We start from the raw sequence: 20,443 nt of genomic DNA on the forward strand, positions 1-20,443 counted from the left end.
TAGAGTCCTTTGAAACTGCAATTTTAAACTGCATTAAAACTGTTATGTGTTGGGGTCCATTAAAGTCCATTAAAATGTGAAAAATCCTGGAATGATTTCCTCAAAAAACATAATTTCTTCTCGACTGAACAAAGAAAGGCATCAACAGTTTGGATGACATGGTGGTGAGTAAAATATCAGATTTTTTTTTTTTTAAGAAAATGGACTAATCCTTTAATAAACAGGAGTAAAGAGAGCAGGCAAACATTCATTGCGCTGAGAGGACAGAAGTTGGGTCAAGCTCTATTATCTGTGAGATAGGGGCTTTTTCACCTCTTTGAGCATGTGCCAGTGAAGAAAGTGACACCCATTATAGAGAAGAGAGCCGTAAGAGAGAAAAGAGAGAGAGAGAGAGAGAGAGAGAGAGAGAGAGAGAGAGAGAGAGAGAGAGAGAGAGGTTGTAATATGAAGACACTGACAGTTCTGTCTCTTTCCCACAGGGATCACACAACACACACACACAGCAATTAAAGGAGGGGCGAGCCCAAGCACGAGAACATGGGTGTGTATGTGGTGTGTGGTTAAAAGGCAACACCAATAGTTTATTAGTGGTGCTGTGTTTGTGAACAACCTCATATAAAACTGTATGACTGTGTTAGATAAAACAGGTTTATGTTGTGTACACCAGTATAAGTATATCAGCCTGAAATGATGGTGTACGTATCTATAAATAATTTGTTCGAGATTTAGAGAATGTTTGGGTGTGCGTTTCAAACCTGTAATAATGGCAGGAATCCCCCAGCCTATGGCGTAGTAGAAGCGCATGTGGCCATGGTTGATGTTCCTGACCTCAGTAAGCATACGGTATATGTGCAAACCCTCCACAAACGTCCAGGCAAACGTGCACATGTAGAAGTAGTGCAGAAGTATGGCTATCACCGTACACACGAACTGCAGAGATGAAGAAACAGTTAGCAGGAAAACTAAAACAAGTGCGTGGCTCAAGAAACGTCTCGTATTTCGCCTAAAATTGACAGCAAAATGTATGTGTACAAGATTTTAACACTTTATTTTGCCCTTAACAGTTTATCTGGTTAGATCAAAATGTGACGCCGGGTGTAACATGAATTTTGTTACAGAATGCCGTTATTGGAAAATCTCATAGGAAATGTGGAATGCCAAAACCATTAAACCTATTTATAAATACTTGCAATGCTTGATATCTGGTGTTTATGAGATTAAACTACTGTTGGCATAAGCAAAGTCAAATAAACCAAATTTGTACAGAAATCTGAAATATACAAACAGAATGCAGTAATCTGATTATAATCCACTAAGTACCATACAGCCAAAGACACCACAGAAACAGTAAGTATGAGTTTGTGCATTAAACCACACCTAAAATTGATTTATTATAATTTCTTCTCCTCTAGTGGTGTATCATCCAAAACCAGATGTCATTTTTAGTGTAACCTCAAAGCTGCATATCCAGCTATTCATTAAAGACTTGGAAAAAGTACTTTGAGGCTAGGAATCGAAATTCTGGAAATTGCTAAAAATTAAAAAGTAAAACATCTCAGTGAGAAGACACAAACCACATTTGACATTTAAACATTCACTTGATGAAAGGCAGTTCTGTGTGAGCTCATTTTCACTTTCCTATGATTCAGTGTCGGTCGGTGACTTCTTTATTCGAGGGCGCACGATGTGAAGTTCGTCACAGCATGTGTGTGGTTCGTAACTTCAAAATATGTGCGCGTCGAGTGATCCTATGTGCATCACGTGTCTTGTCAAAATAAGTGCCTGCTGCAGATGCGTCTAAAGGGTTTATGATAAAAGAGACGCACACATTTGCCAGATACTCGCATAATCTCGTGCGTAATCAGAGTTTAGTGTTAAGGGAGTGTCTTGTGGGTATGTTGTGAACGTGAGCGTCTCTTTTATCATAAACGGTTTTGACGTGTGTGCAGCAGGCACTTATTTTGACAAAACACGTGATGCACATGGTTCACATGCAACAAATACATATTTTGAAAACAAGAGCAACACACATGACACTCCCAACACTTATTTTGAATTTGCGCCCTTCACGAGCCACCTCTGGTATGATTCCCCTTAAAACCGTATAGGTTTGAAATGGTAATACTTTTAAGATGAGTTTCTCACCAGGTTGTCCGTCTGATTGATTCCGATGAGGAAGACGAGTTCGGAGAAGAAAAGGGCGGCCACCAGGTTCTTGTGGATGCTGAGCAGATTTGACCGTAGTTTATGCAGGATGGCAAGAAGGATGAAGGTAATCAAAAGTGCCAGCAGAGAGGCAGAGACTGTGGTGTAAGTGACGATCTTTAAAGGAAGAACATCACCGTGCTGGAAGGAAGAGCAAGACACGGTCCACAGAAATGAGAATGTGGCAAAACAAGACATTAGAACAGAAAAAAAGGACAAGAAAAGTTAAAATCAAAACATGAATGTGATGACGGCAACCTAATGATTCTGCCTTTTAAGCTGTCGATCACACCAAACGCATTTTAAAGGGACACTCCAACTTTTTGAAAATATGTTCATTTTCCAGCTCCCCTAGAGTTAAACATTAGATTTTGTACCGTTTTGGAATTCATTCAGCTGATCTCCGGGTCTGGCGGTAGCACTTTTAGCTTAGCTTAGCATAATCCATTGAATCTGATTAGACCATTAGCATTGCGCTAAAAAATAACCAAAGACTTCTGATATTTTTTAAAACTTGACTCTTCTATTACATTGTGCACTAAGACCGACGGAAAATTAAAAGTTGCGATTTCTAGGCAGATATGTCTAGGAACTATACTCTCATTCTGGCATAATAATCAGGGCCTTTGCTGCCGTAACATGGCTGCAGCAGGCGAAATGATATTATGCAGCAGCCGAAAATAGTCCCCTTAGTAAGTTTCAATAAAAGGGGGCTATTTTCGGGGCCTGGGTAAGAACATTAGTCGTCAGATAACAAAGTAAAACAAATGGAGCAGCTCGCCAAATTGGTTGCGAGGTGACCGGAGTTACTTTCTGCAGAAATGTCAGTGCCATTTTTATTCAGGTCCGGTCAGGTTAAAAAATATTGCTACTGGTTCGGGTTAGACTCGGCTCTAATTTTCTCAGGTTTGTCTCGGATCGGGTCTTTCTCATTTATATTTATGCACATCGGGTTCGGGTATAAAGTGACTTTGGTCATTTCAGGTCGGGTACATTTCTTTGGACCCGAGAAGACCTCTAGGCTTCTACAGCAGTTTTATCAATCTACTACTTCTAGTCATGGGGTAAATTCAGGTTATGGTTAGGGATTGGGTTGTAACTAAATAGTTGCAGGTTGCTGACCCAGGAACATGCAGAGAGAATTTATTTCAAAGAGTAGCTGTCCATATAGTTTAAGTTAATCTCTTATAAGGTTTCCATGATGAAAGCGGTCTTATAGAAACAGCAGTTTTTTTTCCACGATGTTGACTTATGCACAGTACCTCTCTCTTAGAGATGTCCATAAGGATGGCAAAGCTGGTCATGTGATTGCACTGGCAGCTGATGCGGGTGTAGTTTCTGAAGACGAGGTCACAGCCTTTGGATGACCATCCACCCTTCCCTCCAACACTGATATGAAGAAATACCACATTAGGGTTAGTCATGAACACAGCATTCCCTTTAAAATAATGGTGTGGGCTTGGAACTTCCCTTTCTTGCCAAATAACACTATAATAAATTGGGTTCAAACTTGCACAGAATGCTTAAAATTAATTGTCATTATCTGCACATTCAGTGCAATACAGCTTGGGCCTTGTTGGGAAATTATCATTTCTGTAAACATGAATTAAAGTTCAATGTTAGATTAACAAAATGATTTTTCATAATGAAGAATTTTGTATGATAAAGAAAATAATGCTTTTATAAACGTTTGACACAAACGGTCCAATTTATGCAAGAAATAAGTGACCTTTATATACATTTGTGTCTGGAGGTGGTGGTACTCACGTGAAAGAGTGATTCCAGAAAACACACACAGGTTTGGATCTTTCCTCTGTCTCCAGCAGGTTGTAGTCCAGCGTGATCGGGGGTTCAAAAGGCATGTGTATCGGCCCAACTTCACTGTACACCGTTGCGCTTATGATGGGCGTGTTAATGACTGGACGGTTCGGCAGCCTGCGGGAAAAATTGTAACTTTTACATCCTTGATAGATATTTAGTTTAATGTTTAGTATCTAATGTGTCAGGACTGCAGAAAGCCACCAGGACTAAATATTTAGAAAAGCTCTAAATAGTTGCCCTTAAGAAAGCCAAGCTCATGGCATTTAGTACCTGAGGCTGCGGCGGTCAGGGTCATAGCGCTCTGGTAAGAGGTGGCCTAGTGTTTTGTAGATGATGACTGCAGCCACAGGAAATGGAGCAAGATTGTCAGTATACCTCTTCCTCACGGCATGACTGTGCTCTTCATCAAAATGAAGATGAGCTGCTGGATCAGCTGTGGGAGAAACTAGCAGATAAAGACAAGTCATGTAGTTATGGAGATAGAAATATTTTGTATGGCAAAAATTTGAACAAAAAATGTTTTTTCTATTATACAGTCCCTCCAGAAAAATGTGATTATGTAATCGCATGATTCAATGCATAATCAGACAAAATCCGCATATTTATGAGAGGGCCGCATTTTTTCAAATACGCCACACTTTCACTGCAAAAAATTGAAAATTTTCAAGCACAAAATATGCATGATTTCATAATTCCCACATTTTCATAGCAAAAAGTCACAAATATCTTAGCAAAAAGTTGAAAAATGTTGCATTTACTTCCACAAGCGCAACCATGTCCCCTGTTGCCATTGGAACGTTATGAAGTGACGTAATTACGCGACCGCAGTTTTTGCAAGTTCCCGCAGTTGTTTTCGTGTTCCTGCAGTTTTTGCAAGTTCCCGCATTTTTTGCAAGTTTCCGTAATTTTTGCAAGTTTCCGTAATTTTTGCAAGATCCCGCAGTTTTTGCAAGTTCCCGCGGTTTTTGCAAGTTTCCGTAATTTTTGCAAGTTCCCGCAGTTTTTGCAAGTTCCCGCGGTTTTTGCAAGTTCCCGCAGTTTTTGCAAGTTCCCGCGGTTTTTGCAAGTTTCCGTAATTTTTGCAAGTTCCCGCAGTTTTTGCAAGTACCCGCGGTTTTTGCACGTTTCCGTAATTTTTGCAAGTTCCCGCAGTTCTTGCAAGTTCCCGCAGTTTTTGCAAGTTCTCGTAATTTTTGCAAGTTCCCGCAGTTTTTGCAAGTTCTCGTAATTTTTGCAAGTTCCCGCAGTTTTTGCAAGTTCCCGCAGTTTTTGCAAGTTTCCCAAATTTTTGCAAGTTCCCGCAGTTTTTGCAAGCTCCCGCAGTTTTTGCAAGTTTCCGTAATTTTTGCAAGTTCCCGCAGTTTTTGCAAGTTCCCGCAGTTTTTGCAAGTTTCCGTAATTTTTGCAAGTTCCCGCAGTTTTTGCAAGTTTCCGTAATTTTTGCAAGTTCCCGCAGTTTTTGCAAGTTCCCGTAATATTTGCAAGTTCCCGTAATTTTTGCACGTTCCCGCAGTTTTTGCAAGTTTCCGTAATTTTTGCAAGTTCCCGCAGTTTTTGCAAGTTCCCGTAATATTTGCAAGTTCCCGTAATTTTTGCACGTTCCCGCAGTTTTTGCAAGTTTCCGTAATTTTTGCAAGTTCCCGCAGTTTTTGCAAGTTCCCGCAGTTTTTGCAAGTTCCCGCAGTTTTGCAAGTTCCCGCAGTTTTTGCATGTTTCCGTAATTTTTGCAAGTTCCCGCAGTTTTTGCAAGTTCCCGCGGTTTTTGCAAGTTTCCGTAATTTTTGCAAGTTCCCGCAGTTTTTGCAAGTTCCCGTAATTTTTGCAAGTTCCCGCAGTTTTTGCAAGTTCCCGTAATTTTTGCAAGTTCCCGTAATTTTTGCAAGTTCCCGCAGTTTTTGCAAGTTCATGTAATATTTGCAAGTTCCCGCAGTTTTTGCAAGTTCCCGTAATATTTGCAAGTTCCCGTAATTTTTGCACGTTCCCGCAGTTTTTGCAAGTTTCCGTAATTTTTGCAAGTTCCCGCAGTTTTTGCAAGTTCCCGTAATATTTGCAAGTTCCCGTAATTTTTGCACGTTCCCGCAGTTTTTGCAAGTTTCCGTAATTTTTGCAAGTTCCCGCAGTCTTTGCAAGTTCCCGCAGTTTTTGCAAGTTCCCGCAGTTTTGCAAGTTCCCGCAGTTTTTGCATGTTTCCGTAATTTTTGCAAGTTCCCGCAGTTTTTGCAAGTTCCCGCGGTTTTTGCAAGTTTCCGTAATTTTTGCAAGTTCCCGCAGTTTTTGCAAGTTCCCACAGTTTTTGCAAGTTCCCGTAATTTTTGCAAGTTCCCGCAGTTTTTGCAAGTTCATGTAATATTTGCAAGTTCCGATAATTTTTGCAAGTTCCCGCAGTTTTTGCAAGTTCCCGCAGTTTTTGCAAGTTCCCGCGGTTTTTGCAAGTTTCCGTAATTTTTGCAAGTTCCCGCCGTTTTTGCAAGTTCCCACAGTTTTTGCAAGTTCCCGTAATTTTTGCAAGTTCCCGCAGTTTTTGCAAGTTCATGTAATATTTGCAAGTTCCGATAATTTTTGCAAGTTCCCGCAGTTTTTGCAAGTTCCCGCAGTTTTTGCAATTTCTCGTAATTTTTGCAAGTTCCCGCAGTTTTTGCAAGTTTCCGTAATTTTTGCACGTTCCCGCAGTTTTTGCAAGTTCCTGTAATTTTTGCAAGTTCCCTGCAATTTCATTGCATAAAATGGCACAAATATTCCGCATATTCCATCACATTTTTAAGAAAACGTGCCTCAAGATCAAGGATTTTTGTCCGCAACAATCACAAAAAAAATAAAAAACTCCGCATTTTTCTGGAAGGAGTGATTCTAAAAAATGTTGTGCCCATTAGGTGTGAAAAAGAATTTAGAAAAAAATAAATAACTAATGAAAAGTTGCTAATAAAAGCAATTAAAAAAAATATTAGTATTATATATATAAAAACATCCTCAACATCTTTGTTGTGTGTGTGTAAATTATAACTCATTCTCTTTGCATTCATTTGATCTTATACCTTTATTCCCTGAGGATTTGAAGTTGAATTCTGGGAAGAGAATAGATGACTTTAGGTCTTCAGGACACTCCTGGTCATTCCTCTGGAAACGAGGGATTTTTGTCTCTTTTGGATATGTGGCATCCAGGTAATCCACCGCAAAAACTAAGAAAGAGTCAAAAGATGCAGTTGGAATTGTACTTAATTGTGAATCACAAAATAATAATTCTAAATAAAACAAACTAAATTATTTAATTATGCTTTTACATGTTAAATATACTAAACTTAATCTATTATACATAAAATAAAAGAATAAACATGAACTCACTCATGTTTTCTGTGACAATGATGAAGGGTTTCAGGTAGGTCTTCCTCATGTTTTGAGCTACAGTGTCGGCGTAGTCCTCAAAGTTTCTCAGCAGTTGTGCTGTGCCCGCTTCTGTTCTTTGTATCTGATCCCAGTGGTCTTTATTACTGGCATCCAGGATTGCACTGCCAGCTCTCACTATGTTCTGCAGAGTGAAACATTTACATATTTCAGACACAGATTTAAGAGCCATTAAAATGCTGAATTTGGGCCAAGATGAATGTGGTCTTAAAACGCATCCTTATCCTAAAATCATAAATCACAATAAGTATGCTCATGTTGCCAGATGTGCTCTAAACGCAGACGTTTTTATTCTCATGACGTCAATCACTGTATGCTGTGTTATTTAAACTAATCCACTAAACCTCAGGGCTAAAAGCTCACAATTTTGGGCTGCACTGTTGCTATAGTTAAAAATCTAAAAACTACATTTTTTCTGTTTTATAATAGAAATGTGAGTGATGCTTGCATGTCCCAAACAATGTATTGCTCAGGTGTTTTGAATGGTTGCTTGGGTATGGCTTGGTGAATCGGCTATCGGTGGAAAATGTTATATTTGTGCATCTCTGTTCCTTATTTAATTGTTCACAATTGTAGGTCTAATCACTTAGGAAAATCTCTCCTACGTAATTAACTCTTTCCCTGCCATTAATGAGTTATCTTGTCAACCCGCAATACCGCTATACCGTGGATATGCACTTCAGCAACTTATAATACCCGGAAGTATTGCCCTAGGGCAAACAGCTGTATGTCTATGTAAGTTTTGAGGATCGCTCTGCATCTGATCTTTATCAAAAATCCTTTACAAAAATGGAATTATCTCAAAATTTTGTGTTTTTGAAGAAACCTACCCATATCTAAGAGGTGATAAAAAGAAAACAAATGAAGGTAGGATTTTTTTTTAAAGCAGTGGGTCTGTTCTTTCATTTAATATATTATATGTTTATATATTTAAAGAAGAGCATTTTGTGGGAGGCATTAAACTTTTGTGAAAATCATGAAAAATGCTAGCGGAGAAAGAGTTAAACTCACAATATATCTAAAAGCACATACAGCGTGGGATAAGATAAGAACTAAAGTTCATTCAAAACTAACCTAAGTACGAAGAAAGTGATGCAGACATTAATAATAACTGTTAACTGTGATATTATACTGAGAAAACAGTAAAAAAATAGAAGACCCACAACCCACCTCGTTGAATTTGGCATCACGCATGGCAGCCAGGTTAAAACCCTGCTGCTGGCTTTCATAGCGGAGAATCTTGGAAACGAGCTGGTAGGTGATTTTCACATCATTCCCATAGAAAGAGCTAGTTTGATCAGTGGCATTCTGTAACATGTGAGCAATGTCCTTCGATATCTGGCCATTCATCATGGATTCATTCCGATGCAAGTCTTCATTCTGTAGAGAAAAGTAAGAGAGCTCCTTCATAAACCTCTTCAAAGTATATTTGTAATTGTTTAAAATGTTTAAATTATAATGAAATGACATACCATTTTCTTGAGTTGAGCAAAAGTATTGGTGGTACAGTTGAAGAGTTCAGGGGGCAACCAGCCTTTCTCATCATTGCAGTGTCTGATGGCAGTGCCTAAACAAAGAGTTGTTTGCTAGACTTTTACTGAAAGTTGTGTTATGGGAGTTTCTCAAACAGAAAACTCATTTCACACCCTTCCCTTAAAACAGTCATTCACCGGCACCGGGTTAATGTCTCTTACTACAAATACTGCCAAGTCAATCCCCACAATGCTTTGTGGTCTACCAGTTCCCCCTAGAGACAAGGCCTTGTTAACATTCGATCACCTGACCAATGGAAAAGCTAACTGCATATATCTGCCAATAAGAGTTCTTTGTTAACAGGGCTGGCAAACATCAATGTGGTACGGCAATTCCAAGCGAAAGATAACCACAATTACACTGGCATTTGTGCAAGTCTCAGCCTATTATTTCATATTCCAGCCCAGTCTCACGAAATTTCGTTGTATAGTCACATAATTTTTTGATTCTTTTTTTTTATCGTATAACAAATTTCCGTGTTTTTTCGTGATCGTATAACGAATTCCCGTTTTTGTGTGATTATAACGTATTGGTTACTCAACTGTTTTGTCGTATTTTCTTACCATTGTCGCTTCGGTTTAGGGTTAGATTTACATAAAATGACATCCCTACCCAAACCCAACTCTAACCCTAACGCCAGGCGACATATAAAAAATAAATCAGAAAAAATAGTATAAACCAATGTATAAATGTGAAATTCTAATGCAAGCACCAAATCTAACCCTAAACCGAATCAATGGTTTAAAAATAGGAAAAGCAGTTGAGTAACCAATACGTGATCACACGAAAACAGGAATTCGTTATACGATCACGAAAAAACGCGGAAATTTGTGATAATATCACAAAAAAATCTAAAAATGACGTGACTATATCACGAAACCTCGTGAGACTGGATAGCATATTCATACCCCATACAGTACCAACTAACAACCTGGCACACATTTTAAACTCAGCTTTAAAAGATTTTTCCTTTTTACAATCTTGGACCTCTTCAAATCCAATATCACCTGACACAAAATGAACATATCTTCGTTCCTAACTTCCAAGTCAATTAAAGATATTCCAGCAACACTTACCAATAGATCCCTTGGGACAATTCATGGCTACTGGCCGTCCAAAGTTAGTTTTGGGCCACCAGATTTCAGCATCATAGGCTCTCGGGCAACCGTCATACACAACTGAAGAAAAGCAGTAAAGACGGGTGATGCAACTACACTCATTTAGTATTAGTTTGTTGTTTTTGTAGGATTGGTTAAATCAGCACGTACCCTCACATCCCGTGTTGGTCACCTCAGAAAAGGGGTTGTCGCAGCGGTTACATTGTCGCCCGATCACACCTGCCTTGCACGGGCAGTTGCCCGTCTCTGGGTCGCAGGTTCGCGAGTTGGAACCCAAATTAAAGCAGTCACAGGGGAAGCAAGTGTCACTATCTTTTGGTCGATAATAATTGTCCTGCATCGAGAAGCGTTTATGACAGTCAAAAAAGGATTGATTTGGTACATTTGTTTTGTTTAAAAAAAATAAAAAATATTCGCACCTTGCAGCGACACTCTCCCGTGGTCTTGTTGCAGTCGGAGTTGAAGCCTTTGCTGACATCACAGTTGCAGGGGCCACACATTGGGTTTCCCCACCAACCCCGAGGACACGGTTTCTCCACCCTAAATCACAATTAAATTTAGGCAAAATGTAACAAAATGTGCAAGTTCATACAGCACCTTTTGATTTCTTAAATAATGCGACACTGAGTCAGCAATTCGAAAAAACATTCCTTGTTTTTTTAATTTTTTAATGTTTTTTTATAGTAGGCTCCTGATCTCAGTGGAGCATGAAAATCTGTCAGCGTATTTCAACCAAGAACAAACTTTATCAATCACTGGGAGGATTTATAATGCCATATAGATCTGAACACGGAAGACTGAGATAAAAACACTTTGGGAAAAAAACTAAAGATAAGAAAACACTGAGAAACAGGCTAGATAATTTTCTTGGTGGGCAAGGATCCTGTTTTTATCCTTTAAAAAAGGTATTGTGAGTAAACATGCTCTAAACTAGACCTTTTAGCTAAGTCTAGCAGTGCCATGCCTGAGACTTCATAGGCAGGTACATTAACAAGAACGCTTCAAGCTATGAAAGATTAATTACATGTGTCATTATAATCTGATATGTGTCACAGCACAAGTCATAACACAACACATGTTGCGTTCAAAGGCTACTACAGAAGATCATCTTTGACGTTCAGCTTTTTTTAAAGTCAGCTTAATTTCTGGATTTCTGGACTTGGAACCTGATAAAACTCAATACAGCCCTTAAACATATTTTGTGTTGAAAAAATAAATTGGAGATGCTCGCTTTTAGACTATTGAATGCACAATGTATTTCTATTCAGGAAACATGCATTCTCTTCACATAATAAAGTGCATGCCTGCATCAGGTGCTAACAGCATAACTTAATAATAGGCTGTCAGTGCGAGAGGAAGCACAGAGAGAGGTGGCCATAATAAGCAGGCAATTCATTGCTGATCTCAGGGTTTATCAGATTAAATATGAAAATGAAAGGGGAGGTAATATTTCTGAGAGCTTGTGTGGGCATGTGACAGGGTGCATTGTGTTGTTTTGATTCGCTGTGTGGAGCAATGCCAACACAATAACAACCCCACCCACAGACACAAACACACACACACACACACCATTGAAATGAAAATGATTTCCATAATGTTGTAAATCAAAAGACTGTCCATGTCCAAGTCACGCTACCTAATCTAAAAAATGGAATGAAAATACAGTATGTGGCAGTCCAAAACTATAACAGTCTGATATTTATGCTAAACAAATATATCAGGGATCTCGTATCAAAAAGCAGCCCAGTCTTACAAAATTATGTACCTAGAGTCATGTAAATTTTTCATTCTTTTCGTGATACTGTCAAGAATTTCCGCCTTTTTTTTCGTATCATGACTTTCTGTTTACGTGTCATTGTCACGTTTTGGTTACTCAACTGTTTTGTCCTATTTTCTTACCATTGTCGCTTCGGTTTAGGGTTAGATTTACATAAAATGACATCCTTACCCAACTCTAAACCTAATGCCAGGCGGCAAAAATCAGAAAATATAAAAAAATAAATCAGAAAAAAATAGTATAAACTAGTACTTAAAGTGACATCCTAACGCAAACACCAAATCTAACCCTAAACCGAAGTGAAAATCGTTTAAAAATAGGAAAAAGCAGTTGAGTAACCAATACGTGACAATGACACATAAACAGAAATTCGTGATACGATCACGAATAAAATACGGAAATTCGTGATAGTATAACGAAAAAGAATCAAATATTTACTTGACTATAGGTACGTAATTTCGTGAGACTGGGTTACAAAAAGAGCTGGGCGGTATAATGGTATACACTCACCTAAAGGATTATTAGGAACACCATACGAATACAGTTTTTGACCCCCTTTCGCCTTCAGAACTGCCTTAATTCTACGTGGCATTGATTCAACAAGGTGCTGAAAGCATTCTTTAGAAATGTTGGCTCATATTGATAGGATATCATCTTGCAGTTGATGGAAACTCCACCACATCCCAAAGATGCTCTATTGGGTTGAGATCTGGTGACTGTGGGGGCCATTTTAGTACAGTGAACTCATTGTCATGTTCAAGAAACCAATTTAAAATAATTAAATCTAGTGCATTATCCTGCTGGAAGTAGCCATCAGAGGATGGGTACATGGTGGTCATAAAGGGATGGACATCGTCAGAAACAATGCTCAGGTAGGCTTTGGCATTTAAACAATGCCCAATTGGCACAAAGGGGCCTAGTGTGCCAAGAAAACATCCCCCACACCATTACACCACCAGCCTGCACAGTGGTAACAAGGCATGATGGATCCATGTTCTCATTCTGTTTACGCCAAATTCTGACTCTACCATCTGAATGTCTCAACAGAAATCGAGACTCATCGGACCAGGCAACATTTTTCTAGTCTTCAACTGTCCAATTTTGGTGAGCTCATGCAAATTGTAGCCTCTTTTTCCTATTATTGCATTAATGAGAAATTGAACAGGTGTTCCTAATAATCCTTTAGGTGAGTGTATACAATACAGTGCAATGCCAGGACTGTGTGACATGGTAGAGATTTAGCTATATGATTTAAACCAAAGTAGACATTTTGTATACGTGTATCAGTGGGCAAAACTACTTAACATGTGAACACACACAAAAAATAGTTTTTTTTTACAGTTGCCGAACGATTTGATTTATTCTGTTTTTATGCGTTACAATATAATTCCCGTTACATTTGTGTAATACTTGTTTTGTTGAGTATGATGAATACAATACTAAAAACAATAATATTTTTCTTTTAAAATAATTAGAATTAATAAATGTGGCAATAAATAAGTTAACTTTAACCTCTAAGTGACCTCTAGTCCACCAGCTAGACCCGCATTTTTTTTAACCAGACTGCTCCAACATTAAAATTCAGGAGAGCAGGACATTAGTGACTTACTTGTTTTCACAGTACTGCCCATAATAGTCCGGACTGCACTCGCACGTGTAACCGTGAGAGGAACTTGGCTTCCGAACGCACGTGGACAAATGCTCACATGGGTTCAGATGACATGCATCAACACAGTCTTTACCAAAGAAACCTGTGGATGACAGCAAGCAAGAAAAAAATGAGATGAATGCCTTCACCTAAAATCGAGTTTTACAAACCCTGTAAATGTACTGCTGATGGCATTACCAGGGTCACAGGTGCAGGTGTGTGCGTTCCAGTCATCCGCACAATGGCTGTTCTCAGGGCACATGTTTGGATCACAGGGGCCGGTCAAATCGCAGCCCTCCTCCACATTGATCTTTTCCCCCTGCTGCATGTTAATGTTAGCTGTGTTGGTGGCACCCATCCTCACACCCTGTAAAAGCACATACAAAACACTGAGGAAACGCCTAACACAGATAAAAACGGCAAAACAAAATTACAAAATTATTTTAATAGTTGTCCATAGCACAAACGGTGCAGGGTGATGCTAAAATATTTATTATTTACAGTCAGATGTTCATTCAAATCCTTAAAGGGATAGTTCAACCAAAAATAAACATTTCAGTCATCATTTCCTTAACCTCAAGTTGTTCCAAACCTGTATAATTTTTTATGATATTTTGAAAAAGAAGATCTGGGGCACCATTCACTTCCACAGTATTATTTTCCTACTATGGAAGTGAATGGTGCCTGTGAACACAAATTGTGTTCAGCAGAACAAAAAAATGTATACATGTTTGGAACAACTTGAGAGTGAGTAAATGATAACAGAATTTAAATTTGTGGGTAAACTACTCCTTTAAAGGCGGGGTGCATGATCTCTGAAAGCCAATGTTGACATTTGAAATCACCTAAATAAACACAATAGAATCTAGACCTTATTTTGATAGACCCGCCCCACACATACGCAACCCAGACAACCATGTCGGTTAGTAGACACGCCCCTTTCTGCTGATTGGCTACAAGTGTGTTTTGGTCCTCGGCCCGACTCCCTTGCACCCCGCCTTTAACATTTAGTACGAGCAATTAAAAAAAGTGATGCTTGCCTCAGCAGACACCACTGATAAAGCTATGAATTCTGGGTATAACATGAAAACAATTGTGAAATGTCTGCAGGAAACTTCATTTTAGGAATCTTAAGATTATCTTTCTTCAGGTCTCACCTGCATGCATCCTTTAAAACCCTGCTGGACACTGTTGCTCTGTCCCAGAAGTCCACCAGTAAACAAGCTCCTCAGCTTGAGTCCAGGTAATTCGTTCCCGATCTCTGCTGACTTCTGTAAAAGAATGCAAGGATTCAGCACACAGCTTTCATCACCTGGGCAATTCCTTGCAAATATCAACATTACTATGAAATAATTAAGATTTTCATTATACTGATAGCTCAGATTTCAATATTTGTTGGTTTAAATACCCTTTTTTTATTATACTTAAGTATGATTATAGTCAGGTAAGTGCCGCTTTCAGAATTGTCACACCCATAACAGTCCATATTCCTTAATTTAATCTTTTCTGCACTATTTTAAAAGATCCTGTATTAATACTTTGTATTACAGCATGTCTTCCTATACTGCCTTTACAGGATGTTTGGCATTGTTGTACGCCCCATTTGCTTTGGATAAAACTGTCTGATGAATTAATAAATGTACATGTAATGTAAACAATGAAGTGCAACACAGAACGTACCACGAACATGTCATAATCCAGGAAGACCTGTGCTATGTACTTTGTGTCTTTTCCTTCCTTGCTGCTCTTCAGCTCCACTAGGAGGTGGTGCCATTCTCCGTCGTTCACTCGAACCTCTGGGAAATCCAGCACAGCCACTTGCTGCTCTCTCAGAGACACTTCAAACCGCACATACTTGTCCCTCACCTTCGAAAAAGTTAGGAAACGGATGCAAACTACATGAGTCACGGCAATAAAACACTGTTTACGAACAAAAACACTCTTTATGCAAATAGTGCCAAAAGTGATACTAATGAACAACTAAACAACTGAAATCTTCCCTCTTTATTTAAATATTTAAAAAATAATAATAATCATTTTATATTCATGTTGCATGGGTTTGAATAATAAACTGAGGCTCAGCTTTGAAAAGAATGTAGGGAGAATTGGCAAAAAATTACAAACAAGATTAACAAATATTAACAACAGATGAAACTGTAGTCAATGTATACTTTAGGGTCAGTGACAAAAACGGTTTGGCAAGATGAGATTATATTATGTGTATAATAACTTTGTATAGATAAATGCACACACATGCATGTATATATTTAAAAAATGTTTACATGTGTATATACATTTGTAAATTAATGTATAATTTATATTATATATAAATACTTAATATATAAATATATATTTTTCTTAAAATTATACATGCATGTGCGCATATATTATATTATATATAATTATATATACATAATTATTATACACAGTTCACACACATATATGATGTAAACAAAAACTTTTATTCTGCTATAGATTAATCGCGATTAATCGTTATGCATCCTTAGTACATAGTGTATTTATGTTAATATTATGTAACGAAAAATTACAAAAAAAGTTAAGACTGAATGGACCTGAAAATGTCAAATGGTGTAACTGCCAATTGCACCAAAGATTGAGAAATTTTAAATATTTTATTCACCTTGATGGCATGTAAGCGTAATCATCAAAAAAAAAAATCTTTAAAAAAAACATTTCATGTTATTTCTATTGTGTTTTTGTAATATTTGTCCCGACATATGCTGAAAACAGCTCTGTTTTCTAAATAATCTTTGACAATGATGTAAAAATGTATGTTAAAAATCATATTACACTAAACTAGATTACTATGTTTTATTACACATTTTTTATGAATATATTTATATTTTTATTTTAAAAAAATAGTTACACCAGTTGACACAGACCAGTAACACCACATTGACATTTTTGCAATTATTCCCCAAATATTCTTTCAAAATGAAATAAAACCAGGAATTTTTCACTTTGTCCTCAAAAAAGAGAATTAGAAAAAAATACCTCATGTTTAGTGTTTTGTACTTTTGGCACCATTCCTTAAATTCTGATGGTTTAATCTAACCTGATGGGGCATTAATACCTTTATCTTTTTTGGCTACTACTGTACATTTATGTGAACACAATGTTACTGTTCAAGCTTGTTTTTGTGCACTAGAATATAATTCATAACCTAATTTAATCATGAATAGTATTCAGTGTTGCAAGGGTCTGTAACTACTGTCATTTTTCTCTTTCAATTCAACAGCTCCATCGTCCCTTTTGAGTTGAGATTTGTGAAAACACAGAATTGCAAAAAAATGTCCACCATGTTTGTTATTTAATAAAAAGCTAAGTGAAATAATCACTTAAAGCACATCCTAACTATATTAGCATGTCTTTTAAACACTCACCAGAAGGTTGATCTGAGATGAGTCCCCGGCATTGATCTGCATCAGTACTGCGGTCCCGCCGGTCTCTCTGGTGCGAAACATCAGACTGATGTACCAAGGGACGGCAATGATGATATCAAGATCATTCCATGACACCATGGCACGACCATCAAAGTGCTGCGGTGAAGGCATGACTGAAAAATACACAGACATGAATTAGAACTGAATGCATTACTGTAAAAACATTATTTAAAATCTTTAAACACCGCATTAAATTAAAGTTTGCAGCTTTTAGTTCCTGTTTATTAGTTTTTATATATATATATAACACTGATTTGACCAAATGTAAAAAAATAGCCAAGGATCTGTCAGCCGTTCCCGACAGAAATACATGTTTTACTAAAGATGGACCTTCTATCTGCACTATGCCAAGAGTTCAGAGTTGATAATATCTGAATTAAGCTTTTCTCGCATTGGAAACAAGCCACTACTACCTCTTCATCTGTCCTGTAATGAAAACAAACCACAAAGATAGGGCTAGCACAGGCATCCATCATATAAAAAGCATAAAAAATAACACATTTTCCTGGCAGACGCACTTAAAATGCCAGAACGTTAAATTGGAAGTTAGTCACACAGTTATTGTTTGATAATGACATGACTTGAACATGTTTTCCATGTTTTATAACAGAATGTTGCCCCAACAGGCCTAAAAGTGGGGACCTGAAAGAGACCAGTCTGATTCACGCAATCCCCTCTTGTATGCCTATCATTTCATTTGTTTAAACATGCAAACATTTCCGAACTCACACAGATCTATCAATGAATCACAGTGTGCATGGTCATGTTGCATCTGACTCTTTTGGCAGTATTAAACAGTATTAAATGCCAAATATGGCAAAGCGTAGCAAATTTATTGCCCTGTAAACTGTGGCGAACATGTTATTCATTACCCTCAAGCATGTTTTTGAATTTGCCATAATTTAAGGTTAGAAGAGAAGTTTACGCACTTCCTGTGGTTGAAGAAATAGATGGACAATTAGTCCACAATTGTCACCAAACCCTAGTAAGCTACCTACCTAAAAAGTGTTCAGGCATGGTGGCTGTGCTCTCAACACAAAGCTGTTTAAATCAGTTAGCAGCTTTCTAACATACAAAAGAAACACTGCAAGCCTGCGAACAAATGCGATCGTCTACTCTACAGAGAGATAAATACAAACAATGAAGATGTTGAAAGCATCAAGCAGTTTAGTTTAGATGGACGGTGACCCTGGGCTATAAAGTGACACATTTTTGTAAACTTTGTTGGAGTAGTGTTAACTCTTTCCCCACCAGCGTTTTTTTTTTAAAGTTGCCAGTCAGTGCCAGCATTTTTCATGATTTTCACAAAAGTTTAAAGGAATAGTCTACTCATTTTCAATATTAAAATATGTTATTACCTTAACTAAGAATTGTTGATACATCCCTCTATCATCTGTGTGCGTGCACGTAAGCGCTGGAGCGCGCTGCGACGCTTCGATAGCATTTAGCTTAGCCCCATTCATTCAATGCTACCAATCAGAGATAAAGTTAGAAGTGACCAAACACATCAACGTTTTTCCTATTTAAGACGAGTAGTTATACGAGCAAGTTTGGTGGTACAAAATAAAACGTAGCGCTTTTCTAAGCGGATTTAAAAGAGGAACTATATTTTATGGCGTAATAGCACTTTTGGGAGTACTTCGACTCGCCTGAAAAGTCTGCTCCCCTTCTCACTCTCATAATGGGAGAGGGAGGGTGTTACTGCGCCGAGTCGAAGTACTCCCAAAAGTGCTTTTACGCCATAAATGTAGCTCCTCTTTTAAATTTTGGGTAGTGTGCTGCCGTGTCTTGTCTCTGTCCCCTCCCCTTGTCTCCTCGTTTAATATTCATTATTGGTTAAATCTCCGCACCTGACCTTCCGTTGTTATCTTGTTTAGATTTCTCTATTTAAGGCCCCAGTCTTGTCCTGTGCTGAATCGTTTTGTATTGTTCTGTGTGTTTTGAACCCTTGCTCCTATTGTCAGGAAGTCAAGTCAAGCTAAGTCTACTCTCGTGTTGTGTTTTCTGTCTTGTCTAGTTGTTAGAGTTTGTCTGTTGCCCCCTTGTGGGCTTTTTGGTTAATAAACCCCCCTTGAGTTCAACATTACCTGCACTTGGGTCCCGTCTCTCTGTAAACCATGACAGAAACCCATTTTCAAAAGTTTGCGTTTGTTGCAACGGCATGTAAAAAATAGCCAAACCACATATCAACTTTTCCATTTACAGTTGAAATCGCTGGGTAAACGGCCCCTAAGTTTTATCCAAGAAAGCAAACTGTAGTCCAGATCAATAATCATTATAATTTTTCTTGAAAGTGTCTTGGAGTCAAGAATTTTATCATTTAAAATTTATCTTTGAGCATCCTACTAGCATATATAAGTTTTTCATGTCATAGTAATTTCTTCATGCTTTAAAAAAGCTTGAATATAACTCTACACCCATGACTCATTTAGTATACGCGGATCTATGAATATGCAAATTAGTCCCCGCCTCTACTCAATCGCACAGCTCAGACCGTATTTATGAATCTGCATATTAGTCCCAGCCTCCTTTCTTTCGCACCACATTGGACCATAGATATATATATATATATATATGTAAATAGATACTACATTTGGCAGTTTCAGACACAAAAAAGTTCAGTTTCACACAATGCATACGTGAAATGCTCCTAGACATAATATCCACTAGATGCACTGGAGGTGCTTCTTTTATCTGTTTTAATTTTGTTTACATTGTTTCAAATCACTTACAAAGTTAACTATAAGATCCCATTTCAGTAAGCATGCTGGTTAGGTAGAAGCAACATATGTGAACGGCAAGGCAGCTCTTTTAGAGCAAAGCTTTAAAAAACAAAAAAGTCTCAGCAAGCGGTTGGCACAGGGCTGAAAAGGAGCGCAGAGCAGATCCTGGCTGATGTTTATCAGTGATAAGACATTTCCCTTGCAGGAAACACCATCACAATAATGTACTGCCTGCTTCCTTAACTTTCAAAAGCAATCAGTCCAAGGTTTAAAAAAAACCAAATAGACACATACAAGCACACGCATATGCACACTTGCAGGCTACTTATCCTCGCCTAGCCAGACCTTCAGGACTCCATACCATGTTTCAATGACCCACCAAGGAACGCCCAAGAGGCCGTCTGACTGATACGTTAGAAGCATCCAAATATAGTTTGGCTTTGTTTAAAGAAAGCAACATGCACGTCTCCCGGAAATACAGTAGAATTCTGAATTAGCTGACGACTTGAAGTGTTTTCAATCTTGTGTGACTTACAAGACGCGTCCACCTACCCTGATCACAGTGCTTCCCTCCTCGTCCTTCGGTACAGTAACAGAAGTAAGTGTTCCACTTGTTTTCACAATGGCCGCCATGCTGACACAAGCCCTCATAGCAGAAGCTCTTTTTTGCTGGACAACCTACACATCAGTATATCAATATTAGTATAAATGAAGCACAACGAGGAATCAAACCGTACATGTACAGTATATTTCAA

At 38.1% G+C, this 20,443-nt stretch overlaps 1 protein-coding gene across 7 annotated transcripts in view; it reads right to left on the bottom strand.

The window, feature by feature from the left end:
• The window catches only part of celsr1a (cadherin EGF LAG seven-pass G-type receptor 1a), a 124,633-nt gene that overhangs the window by 8,828 nt on the left and 95,362 nt on the right, over positions 1 to 20,443 (bottom strand). For all 7 annotated transcript variants that reach the window (XM_055189653.2, XM_055189651.2, XM_055189650.2 and 4 more), the window contains 18 exons: positions 20,241 to 20,366; positions 16,906 to 17,078; positions 15,182 to 15,367; positions 14,659 to 14,772; positions 13,700 to 13,868; positions 13,463 to 13,604; positions 10,496 to 10,616; positions 10,227 to 10,410; positions 10,035 to 10,136; positions 8,898 to 8,992; positions 8,596 to 8,805; positions 7,366 to 7,549; positions 7,059 to 7,202; positions 4,297 to 4,471; positions 3,973 to 4,140; positions 3,468 to 3,594; positions 2,146 to 2,346; positions 756 to 930 (listed from right to left, as the gene is read on the bottom strand). In XM_055189653.2, the coding sequence (XP_055045628.2) occupies positions 756 to 930; positions 2,146 to 2,346; positions 3,468 to 3,594; positions 3,973 to 4,140; positions 4,297 to 4,471; positions 7,059 to 7,202; positions 7,366 to 7,549; positions 8,596 to 8,805; positions 8,898 to 8,992; positions 10,035 to 10,136; positions 10,227 to 10,410; positions 10,496 to 10,616; positions 13,463 to 13,604; positions 13,700 to 13,868; positions 14,659 to 14,772; positions 15,182 to 15,367; positions 16,906 to 17,078; positions 20,241 to 20,366 (2,796 nt within the window). The remainder of the gene's footprint in view (positions 1 to 755; positions 931 to 2,145; positions 2,347 to 3,467; positions 3,595 to 3,972; positions 4,141 to 4,296; positions 4,472 to 7,058; positions 7,203 to 7,365; positions 7,550 to 8,595; positions 8,806 to 8,897; positions 8,993 to 10,034; positions 10,137 to 10,226; positions 10,411 to 10,495; positions 10,617 to 13,462; positions 13,605 to 13,699; positions 13,869 to 14,658; positions 14,773 to 15,181; positions 15,368 to 16,905; positions 17,079 to 20,240; positions 20,367 to 20,443) is intronic.

The sequence above is a fragment of the Misgurnus anguillicaudatus genome, chromosome 1, assembly GCF_027580225.2.
Source record: "Misgurnus anguillicaudatus chromosome 1, ASM2758022v2, whole genome shotgun sequence".
NCBI classification, from domain to species: Eukaryota; Metazoa; Chordata; class Actinopteri; order Cypriniformes; family Cobitidae; genus Misgurnus; species Misgurnus anguillicaudatus.